Source organism: Pocillopora damicornis, chromosome 14 (genome assembly GCF_964200805.1).
Source record: "Pocillopora damicornis chromosome 14, jaPocDami1.2, whole genome shotgun sequence".
NCBI lineage: Eukaryota > Metazoa > Cnidaria > Anthozoa > Scleractinia > Pocilloporidae > Pocillopora > Pocillopora damicornis.
The window spans coordinates 6744405-6765000 of NC_142683.1; the positions used below are offsets into that span (position 1 = coordinate 6744405).

The 20596-nt window shown below is 39.0% G+C and overlaps 2 protein-coding genes, 1 non-coding gene and 2 pseudogenes across 5 annotated transcripts in view; 4 read left to right on the plus strand and 1 right to left on the minus strand.

The window, feature by feature from the left end:
• LOC113665516 (uncharacterized) overlaps positions 1–5429 on the plus strand; it is a 74012-nt gene extending 68583 nt beyond the window's left edge. Inside the window, exons 11-16 of the mRNA XM_089193767.1 lie at positions 1006–1067; positions 1917–1973; positions 2495–2560; positions 2759–2815; positions 3078–3171; positions 4195–5429. Of these exons, the coding sequence (XP_089049893.1) occupies positions 1006–1067; positions 1917–1973; positions 2495–2560; positions 2759–2815; positions 3078–3149 (314 nt within the window). The 3' untranslated portion in view covers positions 3150–3171; positions 4195–5429. The remainder of the gene's footprint in view (positions 1–1005; positions 1068–1916; positions 1974–2494; positions 2561–2758; positions 2816–3077; positions 3172–4194) is intronic.
• LOC149034203 (sterol 26-hydroxylase, mitochondrial-like) overlaps positions 1–20596 on the plus strand; it is a 121004-nt pseudogene that overhangs the window by 93220 nt on the left and 7188 nt on the right.
• LOC149034211 (uncharacterized) lies at positions 6041–11731 on the plus strand (annotated as a pseudogene). Its single transcript, XR_016182748.1, has 3 exons — positions 6041–6074; positions 7852–8797; positions 11612–11731. The product of XR_016182748.1 is annotated as an uncharacterized LOC149034211 (transcript).
• On the plus strand, positions 14925–14997 carry Trnap-cgg (transfer RNA proline (anticodon CGG)). Its single transcript has one exon. It is a non-coding gene; the product is annotated as a tRNA-Pro (tRNA).
• Positions 16165–20596, minus strand: part of LOC149034213 (uncharacterized) — an 11791-nt gene continuing 7359 nt past the window's right edge. Inside the window, exons 2-4 of one of the 2 annotated variants that reach the window (XM_089193200.1) lie at positions 18123–18461; positions 17431–17568; positions 16165–16999 (exon numbers count right to left, since the gene is read on the minus strand). In XM_089193200.1, coding sequence (XP_089049326.1) covers positions 16536–16999; positions 17431–17568; positions 18123–18435 — 915 coding nt within the window. In that variant the 5' untranslated portion in view covers positions 18436–18461 and the 3' untranslated portion in view covers positions 16165–16535. Of the gene's footprint in view, positions 17000–17430; positions 17569–18122; positions 18809–20596 lie in introns of those variants that run through there. The other variant, XM_089193201.1, reaches the window with a different exon arrangement.

Genomic DNA, 20596 nt, shown 5'->3' on the forward strand with positions numbered 1-20596 from the left:
ATCTTTTTCAAAAGGGGGTGCTCATTTGAGAGGAGGGACTGATTTCAGGATTTTATGTGCTTCGATCTCATTCAACTTTCCATATGAATCCACAGACAGAATGTCATCCATGCTGACTTGAAACCAGAGAACATTCTTTTTGAAGAAGTTGAAGTGGTGTGTTTGCAACAAACAAATCATCAAAAAATTTGATTTAACTTAATGGACTTAAGAAGTCTTCCTTTTTAAAGATAGCTGTAATATTTTGCTCTGGTTAAATATATTAAATAACAGCTATAGCATTTTGTAAGAAAAACACACCAACATTTTATACAGATTCTGAAGATATACAATACAGTGGTCAGTGAAGGACTACTTTGATGAATACTCAGAGTTCATTATCAGCTACAATCATTTGCCTAACAAAAAATATCATGAACAAACCATCCCATTTTTGTTTCTGCTATGCAAAGGCATGTGTATGTTATCATGATGGTGCCAGTGGATGCCTTGTATAGGGCCCCATGTCTTAGTTGCAAACATTTTGATGCATGGGAGCAGTAGCCTTGGAATTTATGGACTAAGCCTTTATAAACTTAGCCTTTCTTACATTTCTGACAGCCAACCTCCACTGAAAGATCTGATTGTCAATACACTGTAATAAAACAACTTTTTTTTGTACACTTAACAATTTTAGTCACAGACCTGAAGGTGAACAGTGGTGGATATATATTTACTTTACTGCTTTGCAGCTTGGTGAATATCCACCAGTTTCACTGACACTGACAGAAGTGAATAAATTTGTTAGTATATACCACACAGATACCAAAAAATTAGTTTATTTCTTTCAATATACCAAAAATTGATAAGAAATTAAACTCTTAACATGTGATTTTGTCTCTTTGGCTGCATGGAGGTGAATATAATTTGGTATTCACTTTGGAACTAGCCAATCAGCACATCCAAAAAGCACTATTTACTTGTTTGGTATGTACTAAAATTGTATATTATATTAACAAATTGTAGGTGACGAAACCAAGATAAAAGTTGTTGACTTTGGAAATGCAATTCACTGGGTTCATAGAGAGGTACATGTAATTTCTATTATTTGGTAATTTTAGTGACTAAATATTAATTGTGTGCAGCTAGATGCATCAGAATTGTTGTACTGTAGACTTTATTAACCCTTTACACCCTAACATCAATATGCATATTCTCTATACTGCTATCATACATTTGCTGAAGAACTGACAAGGAGAATTTGTTTAAAAATCAAGAGCTCTATAAGTTGGTGATCATTTCCTTGATTCCCGTGATCCTAATGTGTGATTCAGGGGTGATATTGTAAGAAGAAATTAGAAGCTGATCAGTCTTAGGGGTTACAGGGTTAAAAGATCCTATTCAAAGTATAATGAAAGGCAAATTCTGTACAGAGGACAAGGGCTCATACCACCTGTGAAAAACTGTTTACAGAGAATTGTTTACTATGTGTTTACCCCTTTAACATGTAACTTCTCCCTAGAATATCCATACCTTATCCAACAAACAGTTAATGAGAATACACAAACTTATCAGGTAGAAGTTCTTATCTTGATCTAGTATCAGATTCTCAAAAGTAATTTATAAGAAAATGTGGGGCAGCTAAAGGAGAGAAGCTACAGCCATTTTGATCACCGTGACAAGTGAATATATATTTGGCTGCTAAAATGTTGGCAAAAGTCACCAATTGGTGACAAACAGATAAAAAAAACAGAAAAAAGAAAAAAGAGGCAGCCAAAAATTTTTAAATGGCGACCATTTTACATTTGAAGGTTGCCAGAAGGCAACTCTTTGGAAAATTGAGCTTGGAGCCCTGTCAGCCACCATTAGCAATGAAATTTAATAATTATGCAAAATATGTAATTTAATTCTTATTTTCTTCTGTTTAATTCTGTCAGGTTTCCTTGTATTATGATGAGTTTGAACTACAAACTTTACTTTACAGAGCTCCTGAGGTAAAGTAACGATATTGCTATTTCCATGAATTTGGAGACAAATTTTACATGTAGGTTACAAGCATGCATATATATGCAACTTCAGTGTTTTCCAAATCAGTCCAAGGAAAATAAAAGTAGATTAAACTATTTTATTTGGAATTGCATGGATTGGAGCACTCTCTGAAAGATGATCAGTGAAGTTCTGCCATTTTGTGTTTTATAAAACAACTTAATGCAGCTGGCCAGTGTTGCAGATGGAAAATTCTGTTCTATGGTGTATCATTTCAAGAAACATGTCAGAAAAAAATATTTCAATTCACACAATCATTTTTACCATGATTGTATGTCAGGTGCAAATAGAAGGGGGATGTACATATTAGGACCATTTTTAAGTGGTTGTTGGAAAATTGAATTTTAAAGTCCAGTCTATGGAAGAAGGTCCCACTAAATGTTGTTCAATGCAATGAGGTGTCAGCTCCCACTTGATAATGTTGATGGCAGTCAGTTGAAACTGAAAGCTCTGTGTCAATTCTTTCCAGGTAATGTTTGGTGTTCCTTTTGGCCCTGAGATTGACATTTGGTCTCTGGGATGCATTGTAGCTGAGGTTGGTTAATTGACTAAGTGTATGTTCTCACCATAATTAAAAAATCGTTAATGAATATTATGCTATCAGTCAGAGCTAATAACAGATGATGCTTGGCAGTTTTAGGATGGATATTTTTCTGTATTTCTCTCACCCAGCCATTAATGTTACTGGTGAGGAAATGAAATAATGTCCTTTTAATATGAACATTGGTTTCAGTTGTATATAGGCAAACCTTTTTTTCTGGAAGGAAATAGGACTAAAGTGTTGCAAGAGGTATGTTTTTTTTTTTATCTTCTTCTTTGTTATTATTGGCACTTTTACAAGCTGTTTATCACCTTATGTAACTAATACACTAATAAGAATGCCGCTAATAGTAACTGCCTTTCTGGCTACACTTTATTTTTTGCTTCCTCTATTTTGGGGAAGTGTGAATACAAACAAAATTGCAATTAGCTTGCAATTCTTGACCTTCTGGGTACTGTACTTTGTAAGTTCAATCAATTTTTTTCCAATTCTTTTTCATGCTTGGTTGCAGGTAACCAGTATTCTTGGTCCCATACCTTGGAGTCCATCCCATACTGGAAAATTTTTTGAAGATTTGTCATAGTTTATAGGTCACCACAACTCAGGTAAATTCAAGTTTAAAATGATTCAAATGTAATCAAGTTATCTCAAACTTTTTTGGTAATCCTTACCTAGTCCTCAACATCATATAAATGGTCTCTGCATATATTTTATAAATCCAGGTACACAACCTAAATAAACAATTGATTTAACCCTTTAACTCTTAAGAGTGACTAACATCCAATTTCTCCACACAACATCACCCCTGAATCAAACATCAAGGTCATGAGAATAAAGCAGATGATCACCAACTAAAGACTCTCTCGATTGTTAAACAAACTCTCCTTGTCAGCACCTTAGGAAATGTATAAAGAACAGAATGGAGAATATGCATATTGATGTTATGGTGTAAAGGGTTAATGTATACAATATAATCTCATGCCAATGAGGCCCAAGTTGTTCAAAAGCCAAATAGGACTTTTAACCCTTCCACCCCTAAGAGTGACAAACATCTAATTTCTCCTCACAACATCAACCCTGAATTAAACATTACGGTTAGGAGAATAAAGGAAATGATCACCAACTAAAGAAGCTCTTGATTGTTGAACAAATTCTCCTTGTCAGAGCCTTAGGAAATGTCTAGAGAGTATTATGGAGAATATGCATACTGATGTAAGGGAGGAAAGGGTTAAGACACAATTACAAAATAGCAAAAGACAATTTATCCTTTGTATGAGGGACGAACCATTGGAAAGAGAGCGATGCTTAGAGGTGGTTCAATGAGATGCCTAGAAAAAAAGTATCCTTTCATTTACCTTTCCAACCATTTCTGCCCCTAAAAAATGAATGGTCAAAAATATCCATAAATAAAATAGCAAGTAATTTAGCGTTAACAACTGGGTTGAAAACGTAAATTAGCCACCGTAAAGGGTAAAAAAGCTGACGTTTCGAGCGTTAGCCCTTCGCCAGAGCGATCAGAGGAATTGTGGGTTGTGTGTGGGTTTATATGCAGAAAGTGGAGCTACGCCATTGGTGAGAATATGGTGACGAGAAAACAGGAATAAATTAGTTTTATTTATTCTATTTAGTCTTGCAGATGTGTGGGGGACCGACCAGCGCTTTGCCAAGAAAATCGGAGAAAGAACGCTGTTTGTCACTCATGGGGAGAGTTGCTCCAAGATAAGCGTTGATGCTCAAGGTAGCATTTCCTTCAGTACTGTGCTTGAACTCTGCAGCAACCAAGAAGAGGCAGATACCCGAATTTTTCTGCATGCCTTGCATTCCTCTGATGCGGCCCATCAACAGATCTTAATCAAGTCATCGGGCACCGATGTAGAAGTATTGGCGTGCAACTTTCGAGAGTACATAAGTGCTGACATCTTTCTTCTCCGTGGCACAAGAAGTCGAGCTCGTGTCATCAATGTCACCCAGGTCTGTGAGCAGCTAGGTGTCGAGGTGTATCAGGCATTACCAGGGCTACACGTACTCACTGGGTGCGACACAGTAAGCTCTTTTGCTGGAAAAGGGAAAAAGGCGGCTCTTGACATCGTGAAAGCTGACGAAAACAGCAGAGCAAGTATCCATAGAATCGGCGAGTGTGTCCCACCGATCAGAGAAGATCTTAGAAAAATGGAGAAGTTCGTTTGTTCACTTTACAATGATTTTAACTGTTGTATAGTCAGCGATACGAGATACAAGTTATTCTGCAAAAACCAGAATCTACAGTCGTACCAGCTTCCTCCCACCCATGCTGCCCCATAGAAGCATCTACAACGCGCAAACTACCAAGTTTATGTTTGGAAACATGCACTGGGTGCAAGAATTCTAAACCAAGGACCAGATGGTCACGGATGGTGAGTTAGAGGAGGCGCTGGAGATCAACTGGACCGACCTCGCGCCGGCCCTGGAATCTGTAATGGAGCTAGTGTGCTGTGGCTGCAGAGGAAAGTGTGAAACCCGTAGGTGCTCTTGCGTCAAGAACGAACTCCACTGCACAGAGGCATGTTCCTGTGGGGAAGAATGTGTCAACTGTGACAACAGTCAATTCAGCGATGATGAGGACGACTCCACCAGTAGTGAGGAAGAAGATGACCTGTAAAAGTTATCTCATGACATACCGTATTGCGGTTGTGACAAATTTCTCTAAAAGTTTCTTGAAATCTAACGTCAATGCAGATTAGGTACGAAGAACGTTGCAAGCGTTGCTATGGAAACATACAATGCCACTGGCATTGCTATATTAGTTAGTAGTAGGCATTGCTTTATAATGTATAATGATAAACTTTCCATTGCTCAATAAAGTGAAAACATTGCTCAATAAGGAGATGATTGTTTTTCCTTTTTGTATTTGCTTGGCTTTTACCAGGTGTGGCCCCAATTCCAGAGGAATGCCACTCATCCTTGCTTTCCTGCCATAGCCATTTTCCAGACATTGATGCATCTTTGGGACATCTTCAATAGAATTAAGGTGTCTCAGAGCAAACGCTCTTACTGTAGAATACTTTTATGGGTGTTTTCTCGAGTTAAATATATAAAATTTCATTTTTTATTCGGAAAAACCACACATTTTCATATCCGAGCAGTATTTGACTGGTGCCTGTTGCCATGGAAACCAAAAACCTTAGGTCCGATAACACATTTGGGTAGCTTATGATACAACAACTATATCTTGCAAATTTGAACCAATTTGGTTGATGTTTGTTAGAGGTATGGACCATTTATCTTATCACCACGTCTATAGTAAGCAAACTCTCCTCACCCCATCTCCCATGGAAACAGCCCAATATCTCATTACAGCGCTCGTTACCGATTTGAAAACAGGTACATTCTAAAAATATAGGTCATAAGCTTTAATTTGATACCAAATTCACTATGTCCCATGGGGGGTGCTACGAGGCATAACTTTTAGGCCCCTTGGCTTATGGACTATTCGGAAATTTATTGCCTCAACAAGGAGATAAGAAAACAGGTTTGTTCTTGCCTTCCATTGAACTACATAAATGAAAATTAGCTCTATGCCGTCGCCATGAAATGAACTTTTGACCAAGAAATTTACTTTTTACATAGGAATCACCCTTTTTACAGTTTCTAGTACTTCGTCGTTTTTGTAGTGACGACTCTGATTTTTCCGAAAAATCAGAAAACCTGGTTAAAATTTTCAGAAATATTAACTCGATGGAAATTGGTTAAGATGAAACAAAGGGGATAAATTTTTTATCGGCCGCTCTGAAATGGGCTATGAAGAGGGTGAACTTCCGATGCGCACTACGCAAATTTCCATGGCAGTTCTTCCGACCGTGATGTTGATTTTGCGTAGATGTCAGAGATTTCGCCCCCGCTACACAACCGAACACACAAAATAACGCTTGGAGGCATGGGCGCGTCGGTCAGCTAGGCCCTTGATACGTTTTATTAACTCACGTGTAAAACTCCACCGTCTTCTCGGATAGGACGTAAAACCGTAGGTCCTGTCTCCTGCAGGGTTAGGGGTAGGAGACGTTAATTTTCCACGCACGAGATTACTGTGTGGTGGATGTCCTCCCCTGGGGTGGGATGGGTGGGAAGGTGAGATCGTTACATGGACTGAAGCGGCTGCCAGAGGCGCCTGATAAAATGCTGACAACTATTGGAATAATAGGGACCGTGTAACCCCAACCCATGCCATGGCGTCGCCTTTGGGGTTATAAGGCAAAACTAATGAAAACTAAGGCTAACAGAGTTAGTGAAAACTAAACTAAACAGCGCAAGATGACGCGGTGAGGCCGACTGTAGAATGACACGCATAACTAACCGGTCACTATTTCAAACCCCCTTACCGCGCTCCCACGCGCGCTACACTAGAACCCAGTTCACCGTTCCGTACCGGGAAAATAATCATTTATGTTAATTCTTATTTACACAAATTACATTATTCTTCATCGCTGTCGATCGTCCCTGATATTGGGTCTTTCCGATAAATCAGCGATAGCTTGAGGAAAGTACTAATCCTGCCATGCGTGGCTTTTGTGGAGAGCCCTTTCGTATAATCATCGAGTCCTTTCAAGCACTCAGCCGTATTCTGTCACTATTTATGTTTATGACTCTCGCTTCTGAGCGGCTGTTTACCGATAGAGAATTATGTGGAAAGCTGATTGTTGCGCTTAAATAAGGTATCTTGTTGTGGCTATTGTTTACTAGACGCCATGTTCATAAGCATATGCACTTGTTTGTGCTACGTAAAACAACATTCCTCACACACGCCGCGATGACTGAAACATTTTGCGACAAGAACAATACACGGCACTGGTAAGAGACCACTAAACTGAGTTTAACTATGCAGAAAGGTAGTTTAATATTAACCAAACTCGGTTATAAAATTTAGTGTTCTTCAGTGAATTTCTATGGTTACTGTTAACCCAGTTTCAGTTCGATAAAACGCCAAAAAAGCGGCCTCACACGATTTTTCGGTAAAACCGGTTAACTTCAATTGACAGATTAGAAATAACCCGGTTAACTCGCTATTAAGTGTTATCCGGCTTTTTTGTTTTTTTGTTCAAAATATACAGAATTTTGAGTTTTTTCGTTTTTGTGTTATGAACTTGTTTATTGCCACAACACAGCGGGCAGCGCAGTGAATGAAGCAAGACTTGTTTCATCCGGCATCTCCCTGGAAGGTGTAGGGCAGTTAATTACAAGTTTGATTAAGGTATTAGGAAAACCTTTATAAATCAAAATAAATTCAAATACCTCTGTTGTGTTATTTCTAGATGCTGGAAGCTGTGCAGACATTTTGTTTCCTACTGAGTATAACTTCAAACCATACGTTGACGAGGAAGTTAAAAGGCAGCATTTTTTCTGGAACTGAACTCTTAAAGAAGGGAACTACTGTAACTGCTTCTTCACCAAACCACTTTCAGAGCAAACCGGAGAATGCAACATCTCTGAGGACTGGAAATCTACATTGTTCTCAAACAGAAAAGGTGACAATTAATGAGGAATCTCATCGGGAAGACCAGTTGCCTCTAGAAAATTTCAGTTATGCCATGGAAGGTCCTCTTGCCACAGGATACCCTAAATCAACTCACCAACAGAACGAGACGTGTGCCGTTTTTAAAAGTAATGCATGCACTGATGATATAGAAGAAGAACGTAAACAGGTCACGGACAGGCTCACCTCTACTCTCCTGACGGCGACAGAATCTTTCTTTGGGAAAAATTTCAGGAAAAAAAGTAAAGTGTCATGAGAAGGATTATTTGTCAGGAGGAACCAATATTACTTGTCCTGATAATGCGTTCGAAAGACCTTCAGCGAGACTCGTAAATAACAAAAGTTCCTGTTCTAAGCGCAAAAGCGATGTCTTTAAAGACACTTATTGAGAAGACGGAAGCCGCCAAAAGTCTCTTGAACTTTCTTCATATGGGGTCAAGAACTTTAGAAGCACAAACTTACTCGAGCATCACAACAGATTTAATATTCCTGGAAAACTAGGATTTGATGTGGGCAATTCTTCTTCTTGTGGAGAGACAAATGCTGCCGCAAGAACTCGTGTCTTTCATTGGAAAACAAAATCTACCAAAGCAGAGATTGGGTATACTAAACGTGACGGTCTCGCTGCAGTCCAAACGGAGCAACTTGTAAATGAATCTCCGTGTTGGGCGGCAAAAGAACCTGTAACAGATGTAAATCTTCGAGCGAATTTGAGAGCGGGAAAGGTTCGTGACGTGTATACGCATTTTGTGGGTGTCTTTTTCTAAATGCGCCTGCGTTTATTTGGAAGAGATTTCCGGTTGATGTCCATGCTCCTTAATTTGGCAGTTGATCTACTTTTTCATGTATCAATTAATGACATGTAGCTAGGTTGTGGCGACCAGTCAATCAGTTAGGCAGGCAGGAAGGCAGTTGAGCTACATTTTCATGTACCAACCAATAACATGTAGCTTGTTAGTGGAGACTAGTCAGTAGCTCAATCAGTCAGGCAAAGAGGCAGGCACGCAGCTGGTCAGGCAGTAAAATTTTCGGCTAGATGGTCAAGCAAGCAGTCAACTGGCTAGCCAGTTGTTCAGTATTTCACTCACGCAGGTATGTTTGAGTTGAACGGTCAGACAGTCAATGTGTCAGCTATTCACTCAGTCAATCAATCAATTAGTTTTTCAGTCAATAATCGAACTAGTTCTGCGTACAGTGATGTATCTGATCAGGTATTTTCAGGGTGTTTAGTGCGTAGATTGTCAGATAAATCCCCGTCCGACAGGAAATTGGTGCCCACGAATCGCTGTAGAACGTGAGGAAGCCTGAAAGTTCGGACATTGAGTCGAGCTCGCAGCACATGTGTCCGAATTTCGGCTTTGGAAATTTTTCTTAAATAACTTCCCACTTTCAAGAAGCGTCTCTTCGCTCAAAATTGACATCTTTCTTTTGTTATTTATTTGATCGTTTATTAAGCAAGTTGTCATTTCGCTGCCGTCGAAGCAGATATGAAGAATGTTACAAAAGGCGTTGCGGCATGGAATAATTGAACTAGTCCTGCGTACAGTGATGTATCTGATCAGGTATTTTCAGGGTTTTTAGTGCGTAGATTGTCAGATAAATCCCCGTCCGACAGGAAGTTAGTGCCCACGAATCGCTGTAGAACGTGGGGAAGCCTTAATTCCTGCACGTAATTACGTATCCTTAGCTGATTAATGTACCGATTTTTTTAACCTTAAGTAACGCAAATGGGAAATGCTGCGAAACTCAGAACAACCTACAAGAAGAGTTAAACTTAAGAATGGCAGATCACAAAAGTAAAGCTGATTTCAACGCAATGAGTGTGGCAGAGCTTAAAAAATATCTACACGAACGAGGGATTTCAGCGAGCGGATACTTGAAAACCTCGTCAGTTGAAATCACCACCGCAGTCGAAAAAATGGTTCTGCCAGTGGATCCAAATTTCGAAAAGGCGACGTCCCTGCTTTAGGCGAATTAATAATTCATGATATGCTTATACCCTAAAGACTGTTAACAATTTTAAAGCGTCGCCGCCGTTTGAATTTTACGACATTTTTAATTATTTGAATTGCTCTCCTGAACTCATTACTGGCTCTACGCTCAGATCTAAAAGGGCTTTAACTGCTGCGTATTCCTCTATCGATTTACCAGTTTGACGATCAAGTGTCAGAAGGGTTTTTGCTACTGATCGTTCAAGGCAAACTTTCATGCACCTCTCTTTGTCTGCTTCTCGTTCGCAAGATGCCTTTAAATTACGAGTCGCGACACCTAGGCATGGTGATATAAAAGAATGATTGAATTAACTTACCCTTTCTTTACTAGCTACAGCAGATATGGGATCAGGATCCTCTTCTGTTGGACCATTTCCACCGACGAAATGTAGACTACAAACGTAGCTGTACCTCGTGCACACAAACGAGTCACCTCGATGACATAACCTTCTCCACCTTTGCCTTCTCTCCTTTTGTCTAACTGCCCCCGGAAAATGGAAAAACTTGACTAGGTCGCCGTTAGCGTTTCTTACCCAGGTGTTGAAGTATCGTGAATCGTTTTTCAGGTGCCATAAGCTCATCTCTTTGTCGTAACCATTATGTTTAGGTATACACTTTCTAAACAACTGCAATCGTACACGTTCATAGAGTTGAAATCGGTTTTATTTTTGGGAATCAAGGCCTCCTCACGTTCTACAGCGATTCGTGGGCACCAATTTCCTGTCGGACGGGGATTTATCTGACAATCTACGCACTAAACACCCTGAAAATACCTGATCAGATACATCACTGTACGCAGAACTAGTTCGATTATTCCATGCCGCAACGCTTCCTGTAACATTCTTCGCATCTGCTTCGACGGCAGCGAAATGACAACTTGCTTAAAAACGATCAAATAAATGACGAAAGAACGATGTCAATTTTGAGCGAAGAGACGCTTCTTGAAAGTGGGAAGTTATTTAAGAAAAATTTCCAAAGCCGAAGTTCGACACATGTGCTGCGAGCTCGACTCAATGTCCGAACTTTCAGGGTTTGTTTACATCAAAAGTCACGTGATACTACACGTGAAATCTAAAGCCCAAAAGGTGAATTCTCTCTGTTGGCTCGAAACGTCAGCTTTGGAACTCTCTGCGGTGGCCAATTTACGTCATCAACTCAGTTGATAATACTAGAGTACTTCGTAGCTGTAGTTTACATTTAACGGGGAGTAAAGAAGTTATGATTTTCAACTTTGTTTGCCTTATTTCATTCCTTTTGCCCCAAGAAACAAGGCAACTAATCTTTCCTACCCTCAATAAAGTCTGGCTCCTTATAATCCCTCAGATCATCTCGCTTTTTGCTGAGTGACTATGACATAATTACAATCAAGACATTGAGAACATCGTCATTATAGAAAACCAACATCTTCTGCAACTCTTAGGCGATTGAAAATATTGAGACATTGCTTCTTTCGAGCGCCATATGTCTGAATTTTGAAATAACTTTTTCAAAGCATTTTCTCTTTTTCTGTTTGTTTTTTAATGGTTTTTTTTTTGTATTTTATCGTAGGAGGTGATGTTACTTGGTGAGGATGGACAAAGGAGTTTCTGATATTTTTAGCTTTGTGATTTGATACCTGTAGGAGTATAAAAATATAGTAAAAGATTTTTAAAAGTAGATTTAAAGTGACTGTGGATTTTGTGGTGGGGTTCTTCATAGTACGTCATGTGCTATTGGGCTCTTAATTCAGATGTATGTGAAATATTCGTCTAACTATGCGCAAATCAATCGTCACGGCATTAATTACTTTCAGAACCTTACGGCGGCGTGTTAAAGGATTCGCTTTCCATTGAGGAAAGGGGCAAAGTTAAAGGAATTGGGATGAAGACCAGCAAGTATGTTTTTCTATGGTCAAAAAAGACAGCGGTCGTTCATTCCTTTCTTATGCTCCATCGCAAGAACTGCATTTTTGTTCTCTAGAACAGTTGCTGCAACTTTTTCCTTGTCTTCCAAACTGAGAACAACAGTCAAAAAATTAGCCGACAGGGTTTCTGGTATCAAATAATCTTATTCCGAAATGAAACTACTAAACACATCGAAAACGACTAACATAATGCTAATTAAGTCAAAATACTGATCTACTTGTACCCGACTTGACTTTCGTTATTATACATTACGAAGGTCTGCTAAGAACAGATTGCAAGAGAGATCATTAACTCGTGGTTTTGGTTTTCAGTGATAAAACAAATATTTCACATCTTTCTGTTTTTTCTCAGGTTCAATGTTCGATAGCCCATGTCCTCCTAAATTGGCTGGCTATTTCTCATTTTCATCCTTTAAATAACGTCCTACAGTGGGCCGTAACTTTTCCTAGCTTCTCACACATTTCTCCACTTTGAAACAAGTAATCACGCTCTGATTCAATTAGAGGGTGAATTGCCTTAGAGATGCACTCGACTCTCCCAAACATTAGGCGCATAAATTTCCTCGAGGACTTGATACAGAATGTCATGAATCCTTAAATGGGCTTCATCTGGTTAATGTGTATGTGTACCTACGGGCTGTTCGGAATCGTGGGGTGTGCAACATGACCCTTGGGTGTTTCTAGGATACATGCTTCATTCACTGATGAACATACCTGTTTACCATTGTCGGGCTTTCGTAAAGGTGGAGGGAGGAGCGTTGTGCTCCATTGTGTACGTGGTGAGGGAATTGGATGGAGAAGGATCTTGTGGCCTTAACGCATACGCTTTAGTAGAGCTTTCATGGATGGTCTTTGAAGCAGGTTCTGAACTAAAATTGGTTACTGATGGGGTTGTAGGCGTGAGCAAGGTGACGTTTGTGCTCTTAGTATAAACGGTCAAACAGACAACGTTTAAGCCAAAGCCTGAGTAAAAATCTGAAAGGAGAAGAGAAGTCTTGTGGCTCCGTTCAAAAAAGACCACCTCTGCGCATTTTCGGAATTTAAATAACTCGTATGAGATCCTAGGCTGATACTATTTAGTGAAATTACAAACAAAAACTTCCACAAGACAATACACAGTTCAACTCTTAACAATGTAAACAACAAAGCTTTCACACTCACGGCAAATTAGTTAATAACCCACTTGGAGCCTGCGATGGCCTTGTCTTTGTTAGCTACTTTGTCACGTTAGACGGAGAAAACTTTGCGAAGCGCTCTTAATGTTTCTATGTGACGTCATACTAGCAGTGTCTCGACGGCGGCGCATCCAAGAGAATAACGGAGTCACCCCTTCCTCCTGGTTTAAAAAGATATCTAAAAGGCATACCTCAAAACGTCGGCAGTAGACGACTGCGAGTAGCTGATGATTGACCATGAAAATTAGTATTGTCTGTCACGCTGATGGTTAGAAGTCTAATTTGTTTTCCTTCAACTTAAACCCTTGAGGAACTGATAGAATGGTATTCCTGGAGCAACTATTCCTTAACTAGCACCTGGCGATCTGATTTGAGTCACAACGCAAAGAAGAAGTGAAGTTTGCATTATATCCATTTGCGTATTGTTACCAATCTAAAGAGGAGAGCAATATTATCCAATGAAGCTGGTGAAGCATAACTTTGTGTGTCAAAACAAGCCTGGTAAATTACAGTTTACGTGTTTACCGAGCATTGAGTCAGCGCCGAGGTGAACAATTATCATTGAATTTAGCTTTTTGACCAAAAAGGAACATAAAATACATACAGAGAGGCTAAATACACCAGCAATATGTTTTTCCAATTGAGCACGCGTATGGCAATAAATCCTGCAATCTACTTGGTTCTTAGAGCGGGCAAGATTTTGTCACGGGCAACGATAACACCTCGCCAAATCATCATGTGAATCTATTTTCGTGAACGAGCAGACAGTAATGGTCATTCTTCGGCTCTTTTTTCTTCAAATTAAAGTCAGAGAGGCTTTGCTTTCGTCCTTCTTATTGGGGGCTCAGCCAGTGCTCTAGTTTATAAGCATATTTCGTTGAACCCCAACCATTAGAGAGAGTCTGAGGGAATTTGAAGAAAAAAAATCAGAATTGTCAACGTTTAGGGTCTAGTGCCCCATTCACACCAAAGCTTAAAAATGTTTAAAAGTTGTTTTGTTAAACACGGTTTAATTTTTTTTTTCTTCATAGAAACTATTTAACCGAATATTTTTGACTTGAATGTAGCACATTGGAAATGCAAGTTAGCAAGTACTTGAATCCAATGGAAAATCAAGTTTTTCAGTTCTCTGTTTATAATTTTCATTCAATGAAAACCAGTTTAACAAAACATGTTTTGCTGGTGTGAATGGGGTATAGGTTTAAAAGGGCAGATAACAATATGCAACTGATAAAGTGCTTTCCAGCGGAAAAGTGATAGCAAAACGTACTGCACCATGCACCGGGTAGAGATTTATACACTGCGGGATCTCTTATCCAACCCTCGAACAACTGTAGCCAGATCTTTCAAGTAGGTAGAGTATGACGGTAATTAAGTATGAACAACTGAGTTGATAACCTAAATTGGCCACTGTAAAGAGTTTAAAAGCTGACGTTTCGAGCGTTAGCCCTTTGTCAGACAGATTGGAGGAATTGTGGGTTGCATTTTTGTGTGGGTTAATATGCAGAAATGGAGCTACGCTATTGGTGGGAATATGGTGGAGAACAAGAATAAATTAGAGAAATATGTTTTCCTTCTTGTCACGAGCGTGGGACAAAGAAAAAATTCTGAGTCCCCACTGAGCCACAGAGACTCTACGGTGAGCGAGGTCTATTGCGAAGTTCATATAAAATGCGTCGTGCATACTGCTAGGAGCAGCTTTTCTTATTCTAAAACATGACACTATCGACATTGCTGATCCTAGTAGTATATTAACTTCGCAATAGACCTCGCTCACTGCAAAGTCTCTGTGGCTCAGTGGTAGAGCATCGGAACGCGGAATCCGAAGTTCTGAGGTTCGATTCCTCATGGGGACTCAGAATGTTTTCTTTATCCCACACTCGTGACAAGACGAAAAACATATTTCTCTATACCTTTACCGAGCTCAAAATTTACCAACTCTCTTATTCTAAAAGAATAAATTAGTTGAATGAAAAGCGCTCGTTGGTATCGTGGAGATCCGTGGGCATCCCGACTCGGCACTCTTAATCCTTACGTTATCAACTCAATTGGCCACCGTATACGTAAAGAGATGAAAAGCTGACGTTTCGAGCGTTAGCCCCTCGTCAGAGCGATTGGAGGAATTGTGGGTTGTAAGTGGGTTTATATGCATATATTTACAGTCAGTTATCAACTCAGTTTAATAATGCTAAATTACCCTTTCAAGTAACCGTTGATTTTTCCATGATGTTCATCCTTTGTTTCATATTTGGTCGAGTTAAGCTAACTGCTGACGGATTTGTGTCCTCGCATTCTGTGTGTAAACTATAACAAAATTTAAGGAGGTGATTTGATCATTAGCATGCTGACTCGAGCACAAACAGCGATAGGTCAGTTTGCACGTCATCACAAATGTGTAAAAAGGGCAGTTTACACATCATATTTAGCATATTTTGCCTCATTCGTAAGCTTCAAGTTCATGCAAATACGGTACATTGTTAAATTGTCAGTTTTGCATGAATGTAACTGATGAGCATGTGATAGTCTTCATGAATTGGTAACAAGAAACTGTTTCGAACAATTCTGTTTGTGATTAACATCTCTTACTCCAGCTTCGCGATTGTCAGATTTTGTTGTTCACTCGTATAGTTGCAAACTGTCTTAAACTCTACTCAGCCCTATGCTTTTATAAAAATGTATTCACAGATAAATTTTCCTCATTGATAGCTTTTGAAAATGTACATCATTTCACTAATTAAAATAAAACATCTGGGTAGAACTGATTTAGTCAAGCGCCCTCAGTTAAGTTTTTTCCTGGCGTCGATTCTCCAAGAATTATTTATGGGAGTTTTTGGAAGGATCACAGGTCTTGGATGTTATGAGGAAAAATAGACTTGATTCACGGAACTGAGGAGAGTATTTTTCGGAAGGGTGTATGTTTTTGTTTTTTGTTCGTTCTTTTCTTTTGCCTTCCGGAATTGTTTAGTTTTATTTCGCTTCCATTTTTTCCTCTTTTGAAATCGAGCTTGGGGTCGAAACCCATTATAAATAACCACTTATGTGTATGAATTTATTGAAATTAAACCTTCTCACACAGTTAAAATTGCACTCGACTATGAATACCGAGGGAGTGTACTAAGCTGAGCAAAACTAAGCAAAACTAATTGACTGAAAATTATCAGGCCTTCCTCCGTGATCTTAAGTGACATTTTAATAAAAACCATTCTGATCCCTACGGTCTTTCTCTTTTCTGTCGGATATAGAAAGAAGACATAGCAATCCTTACACTTTGAAACAGGTTTCTCCTCCTAAAAGTGTTACCCGGGATCTTGTACATTAATGGCGTACTTTTGTAATCTAATGTTTTTCTTCTACATTTTAGAGCTATCGAAGGCAAGATCTCCAGTTGGCAAACTCACTCATACCATGCGTACACATCAACACAAGTTTTACCGCTGTTGTCTTCCTCTCCGCTGTCAATCCAATCCTGTCCGTACCATATCTGCATCTCTCGGTTGCTCGAGACAGACAAAGGATTGACGAGGTTGCGAAAAACCAGCTCAGTTGAATTATGGTGATATCCAGGAAGACTGTAAAAGTGTTCTTTGAGACCAGAATGACCTTTCAAGTCTTCGGCAGGGGGCAGAATGGCCTTCTTATTAGCATCTGTGATGATTGTCATCAAATTTTCTCCAAATACTGCGTTGGTGCAGCCCCAGTAGGATGAAATAGTTTTATCGTTGCAGCGCACCGACCCTGACCTGTAAATAAGCTTCATTGTCTTCATTCGTCCACTCTTTGTCATGTTGAAGGAACCATACTGATTATCTTTGGCTCCAAAGCAGATGGCTTTTTTACCATTTATCTTTTGCCAGCTCTCTAAGATATAGCAATAGGATAGGTAGATAGTTTTGAAAGTTGATTCAACTGTATTAATAAAAAAAATAGCTAGTCAGCCAACGCATTTCGAATGGTAACTAACAGCCATTTGCAGGATAAATTCCAGTGATAAAAAAGTTAAAACATTGTCCTTCTCGGCGTCATGATCTGAACAGTTCCTTCAATCTATTCCCATATGCCATGAAAACAATTTAATTTGTATAAGAGAAAGAACAATTCATGTCATTGACTTATCTTCTCCTCGGAGTTTATAGTTCTATTGGAATGACTGAAAACAAACCCCTCTTTTACTATAATTCCCATTTTCACACTGCGAGGAGATGTTATTTTGGTAGGTTTAAAAAAACAAGTCGGGTTAGGAGAACACGTCAAGGAGGATAATGAATAAGTAATTTAGTTAAACAATTTACCTTTACAATAAGCTTCGATGACCTCGCTATTCTCTTCAGAGTAAATCCAGTATTTCCCGTCAGCCATCTGGTTCCCTTCACTCGCTTCAATCTCACCACAGGTTTTCGCCGGAAGTCCTTTGATGGATCCGAGGGGAACTACGTCAGAAAAAACAAATTTTATGCAAGAATCTACACCATCATGCAGTTCGATACCTCCTGATGCGACGGGAGAGCAAAAAAAAAACTTCCTACCTTTCCTGCCTGCGTAAAAGTAGAAAGAAATGAAAACTTGCTAATTCTATCAGATCTAGACTAAGAAATGAGATGGAAGACAGCAACAATAACGCAGCGAAACAAACAAAAATTTTGGTATCATCGTTAAACAATTTTCAAGGTTACAAAGGAAAAGAGTTGCTTGACTTCATAATTCAGTCAAATATTATCTTCCCACGATGACGTTGATGAGACGATGATTCCAAAACGTCGTTTCTTTAATTTTGACTTTTCTCTGTATTTTGAAATACTTTACCAATATTGAAACAATCCCCGAAATTGAATCATCAAAAGGCTCGCCATAGGAATATATCTAAATATAGAAATTTTGTTTCTCTGATATTTGAGTATTCTTTAATCGTGAATGAAAAATTCAAAAAACAAGTTTGCCCAGGAACGCAGATGCAAATTGCTGATCGAGGGAACGTAAATTGTACCTCTGTTTCTAGAACGCTTCATGTAAAATCTCCTCTGATCCGGCATAAAATCTTCCGGTCTTTCTTCCTTTGTACGATTATTCAGTTCACAGATATTTTGACCAATGACGACATTGTAACTCTGACATGTGACTTCTTCTTCACACCGGAAATAACACTCTTCAGGCAACTGATCGCGATACATTTTAAACACGTGACCTTTCAGGTACATTCCGCCGATGGAGCTTTCCGTTACACGACACTGGTTGTTAGCGTTGAGTACACCAATCCGGGACATCAGAAACATGGTTGGCAACCAGAACTTTGGATTCATTCTGAGGTGAATGTAGGTGACAATTGCTGCACACAGATTAAGTACCGATCAACACAGTTAACAATGCTAAGATTAAGTTGAATATGGATTTTCAGTCAAATTAATACCTCAATTTACACCTTAGAAGGATAAGTCAATCCAAAAAGGTTTTTTTGTTTTGATTTCCTTCGGCCTCCACCAGTTGAACGTATTATATTAAACACATGATCTCAATTTACCTCATCAGAGGTATGTCTCCTAATGTCGAGTAGGTTGCGTTAAATGTCGACAGGTGCTGCTTCTAAATATAATTATATTACAATAAAGTTCGGATATATCGAGCGCTGTCATTGGTTGAAAGAGCGTGCTCTATGAGAGTATAGAGCATAGAGTCACGCCATCTGCCAATTGTACCATGTTCCACCTTTTCCGGGACTTCTTTTTAGCTTTTTTCCGATAATTGAAAGTGAAATTTCGGAACTGAAGCGAGCGGCAAGTAGCAACAGAAGAACCAAAGAAAGGTTTGTAAACATACCAGGCGCCGTAATTTACGTTATTAAAACGTGAGCAGATTCGAAAATCCTCAAAGGAAAAACAAAATAGACATTCCGAGTTTTAAATATTTTCACACTCAGTTAGATTGCAAGCTTACGCAAGGTAATAAAAATCAAACACAGCCAACGCTCGTATAGTATATAAAGTTCAGAGTTCAAAAACAAAACAGAACAAAACAGAAATGATGAAAAATATATCCAAACTGGCATAACCGTGAAAATTCATACTAATCATGACGGTGTCTGAGCAAATATGATCATGCTGAAGTCCATCGCGGCTCGCTTATCATGGCGATCTCCGGTCATCACAGTAAAGCAAGCCTCAGAAACTACATGGGCTGCCCTTCGAGTAAAAAAAAAGAGCTTGTTTTGATATCCTTTCCGATGCGTTGAGTGGAAGGTTACATCAGTCACTGCAGCCGAGTTTTGCGGCGCTGTCATCCCAAGCGATCTTCATGTTCCGGTGAATTCGGCTGTCGATCATTCAAAAAACGATCGCCTTGAACAGTTTGTTTTCTACCTTGTGAAAGAACTCGCGTGTATTTATGAGCCATAATTCGGCTGAAGTTCACTGAACATTTTACTTCAAGATTCTGTATTAGAGACTTAAAAACTTCAGGCAGAAATGTTAAATTCGACGTGCCGAACTATTTTAGTTTGTAAACTATCACAGGTTGTGAACTTTGATGGTTTGACACTTTTGACAGCTTTAGTCTTGTACAGCCAATCAGATTATTTGAACCATTCTGATAAGGATTCTGATTGCGTATTGCACCGTGCTTTATAAGAGTATGCTGACGACAATGTTGTTCGCTTTGGAAATAAAGTTTGTGTGTTTGTGCTCTAGCCGCTTCCTGCGTGCTTTATAACAGAACAGAGCACAGTCAAGGCTTCTCTATTTTTTAAATGATTGTCAAGTTATGAATTCTTCATCACTCGAAGCGTAGGATGTTTTTCTCTAATTTTCAGAAGTACCTTTAAATCTCTTTTAAGCAAAAGTGTTATGTATCAAAAACACTCAAATGAAAATATAACTTTTATCTTCCATCTTGAAATTAAATAAGTTCTGCCATTCCCCATTCCCTATTTCTTATTCCCTATTTCATATTCTCTATTTCATATTCTCTATTTCATATTATCTATTTCATATTATCTATTTCATATTCTCTATTTCATATTCTCTATTTCATATTCTCTATTTCATATTCTCTATTTCATAGTTCCTATTTCCTCTTTTCTATTCTCCATTACCGCTTTTAGTAAACCCATTTGCTCGTGCTTATTAACACCAAATTGCACTCAAGAACCGGCTGAACGGTTTGCTCGAGCGGTTTTACACTTTTACGATTATCGCTAAGTCGCCTTGAAGAATCAAAGTGCTCTGTGAGCAAACTCGTGAATTGACACATGATTTTTTTGATTATGTTTAATGTTATCTGGTTTAAGGGAATTTTGTGGTTGATTGTCATATCTCGAGTACGAGCAGTAGTTCGACCATCACGCGTGTGTATCACACGTACAGCAGAATTTCCTCAGGTGATATTCCGGGTGATAAAAAAATTTATCGAAAGAAAAAAAGATGTTGTTAAAAGCGTGCACGAGGCCCGTGCGAAGATTCTTGGGCACAA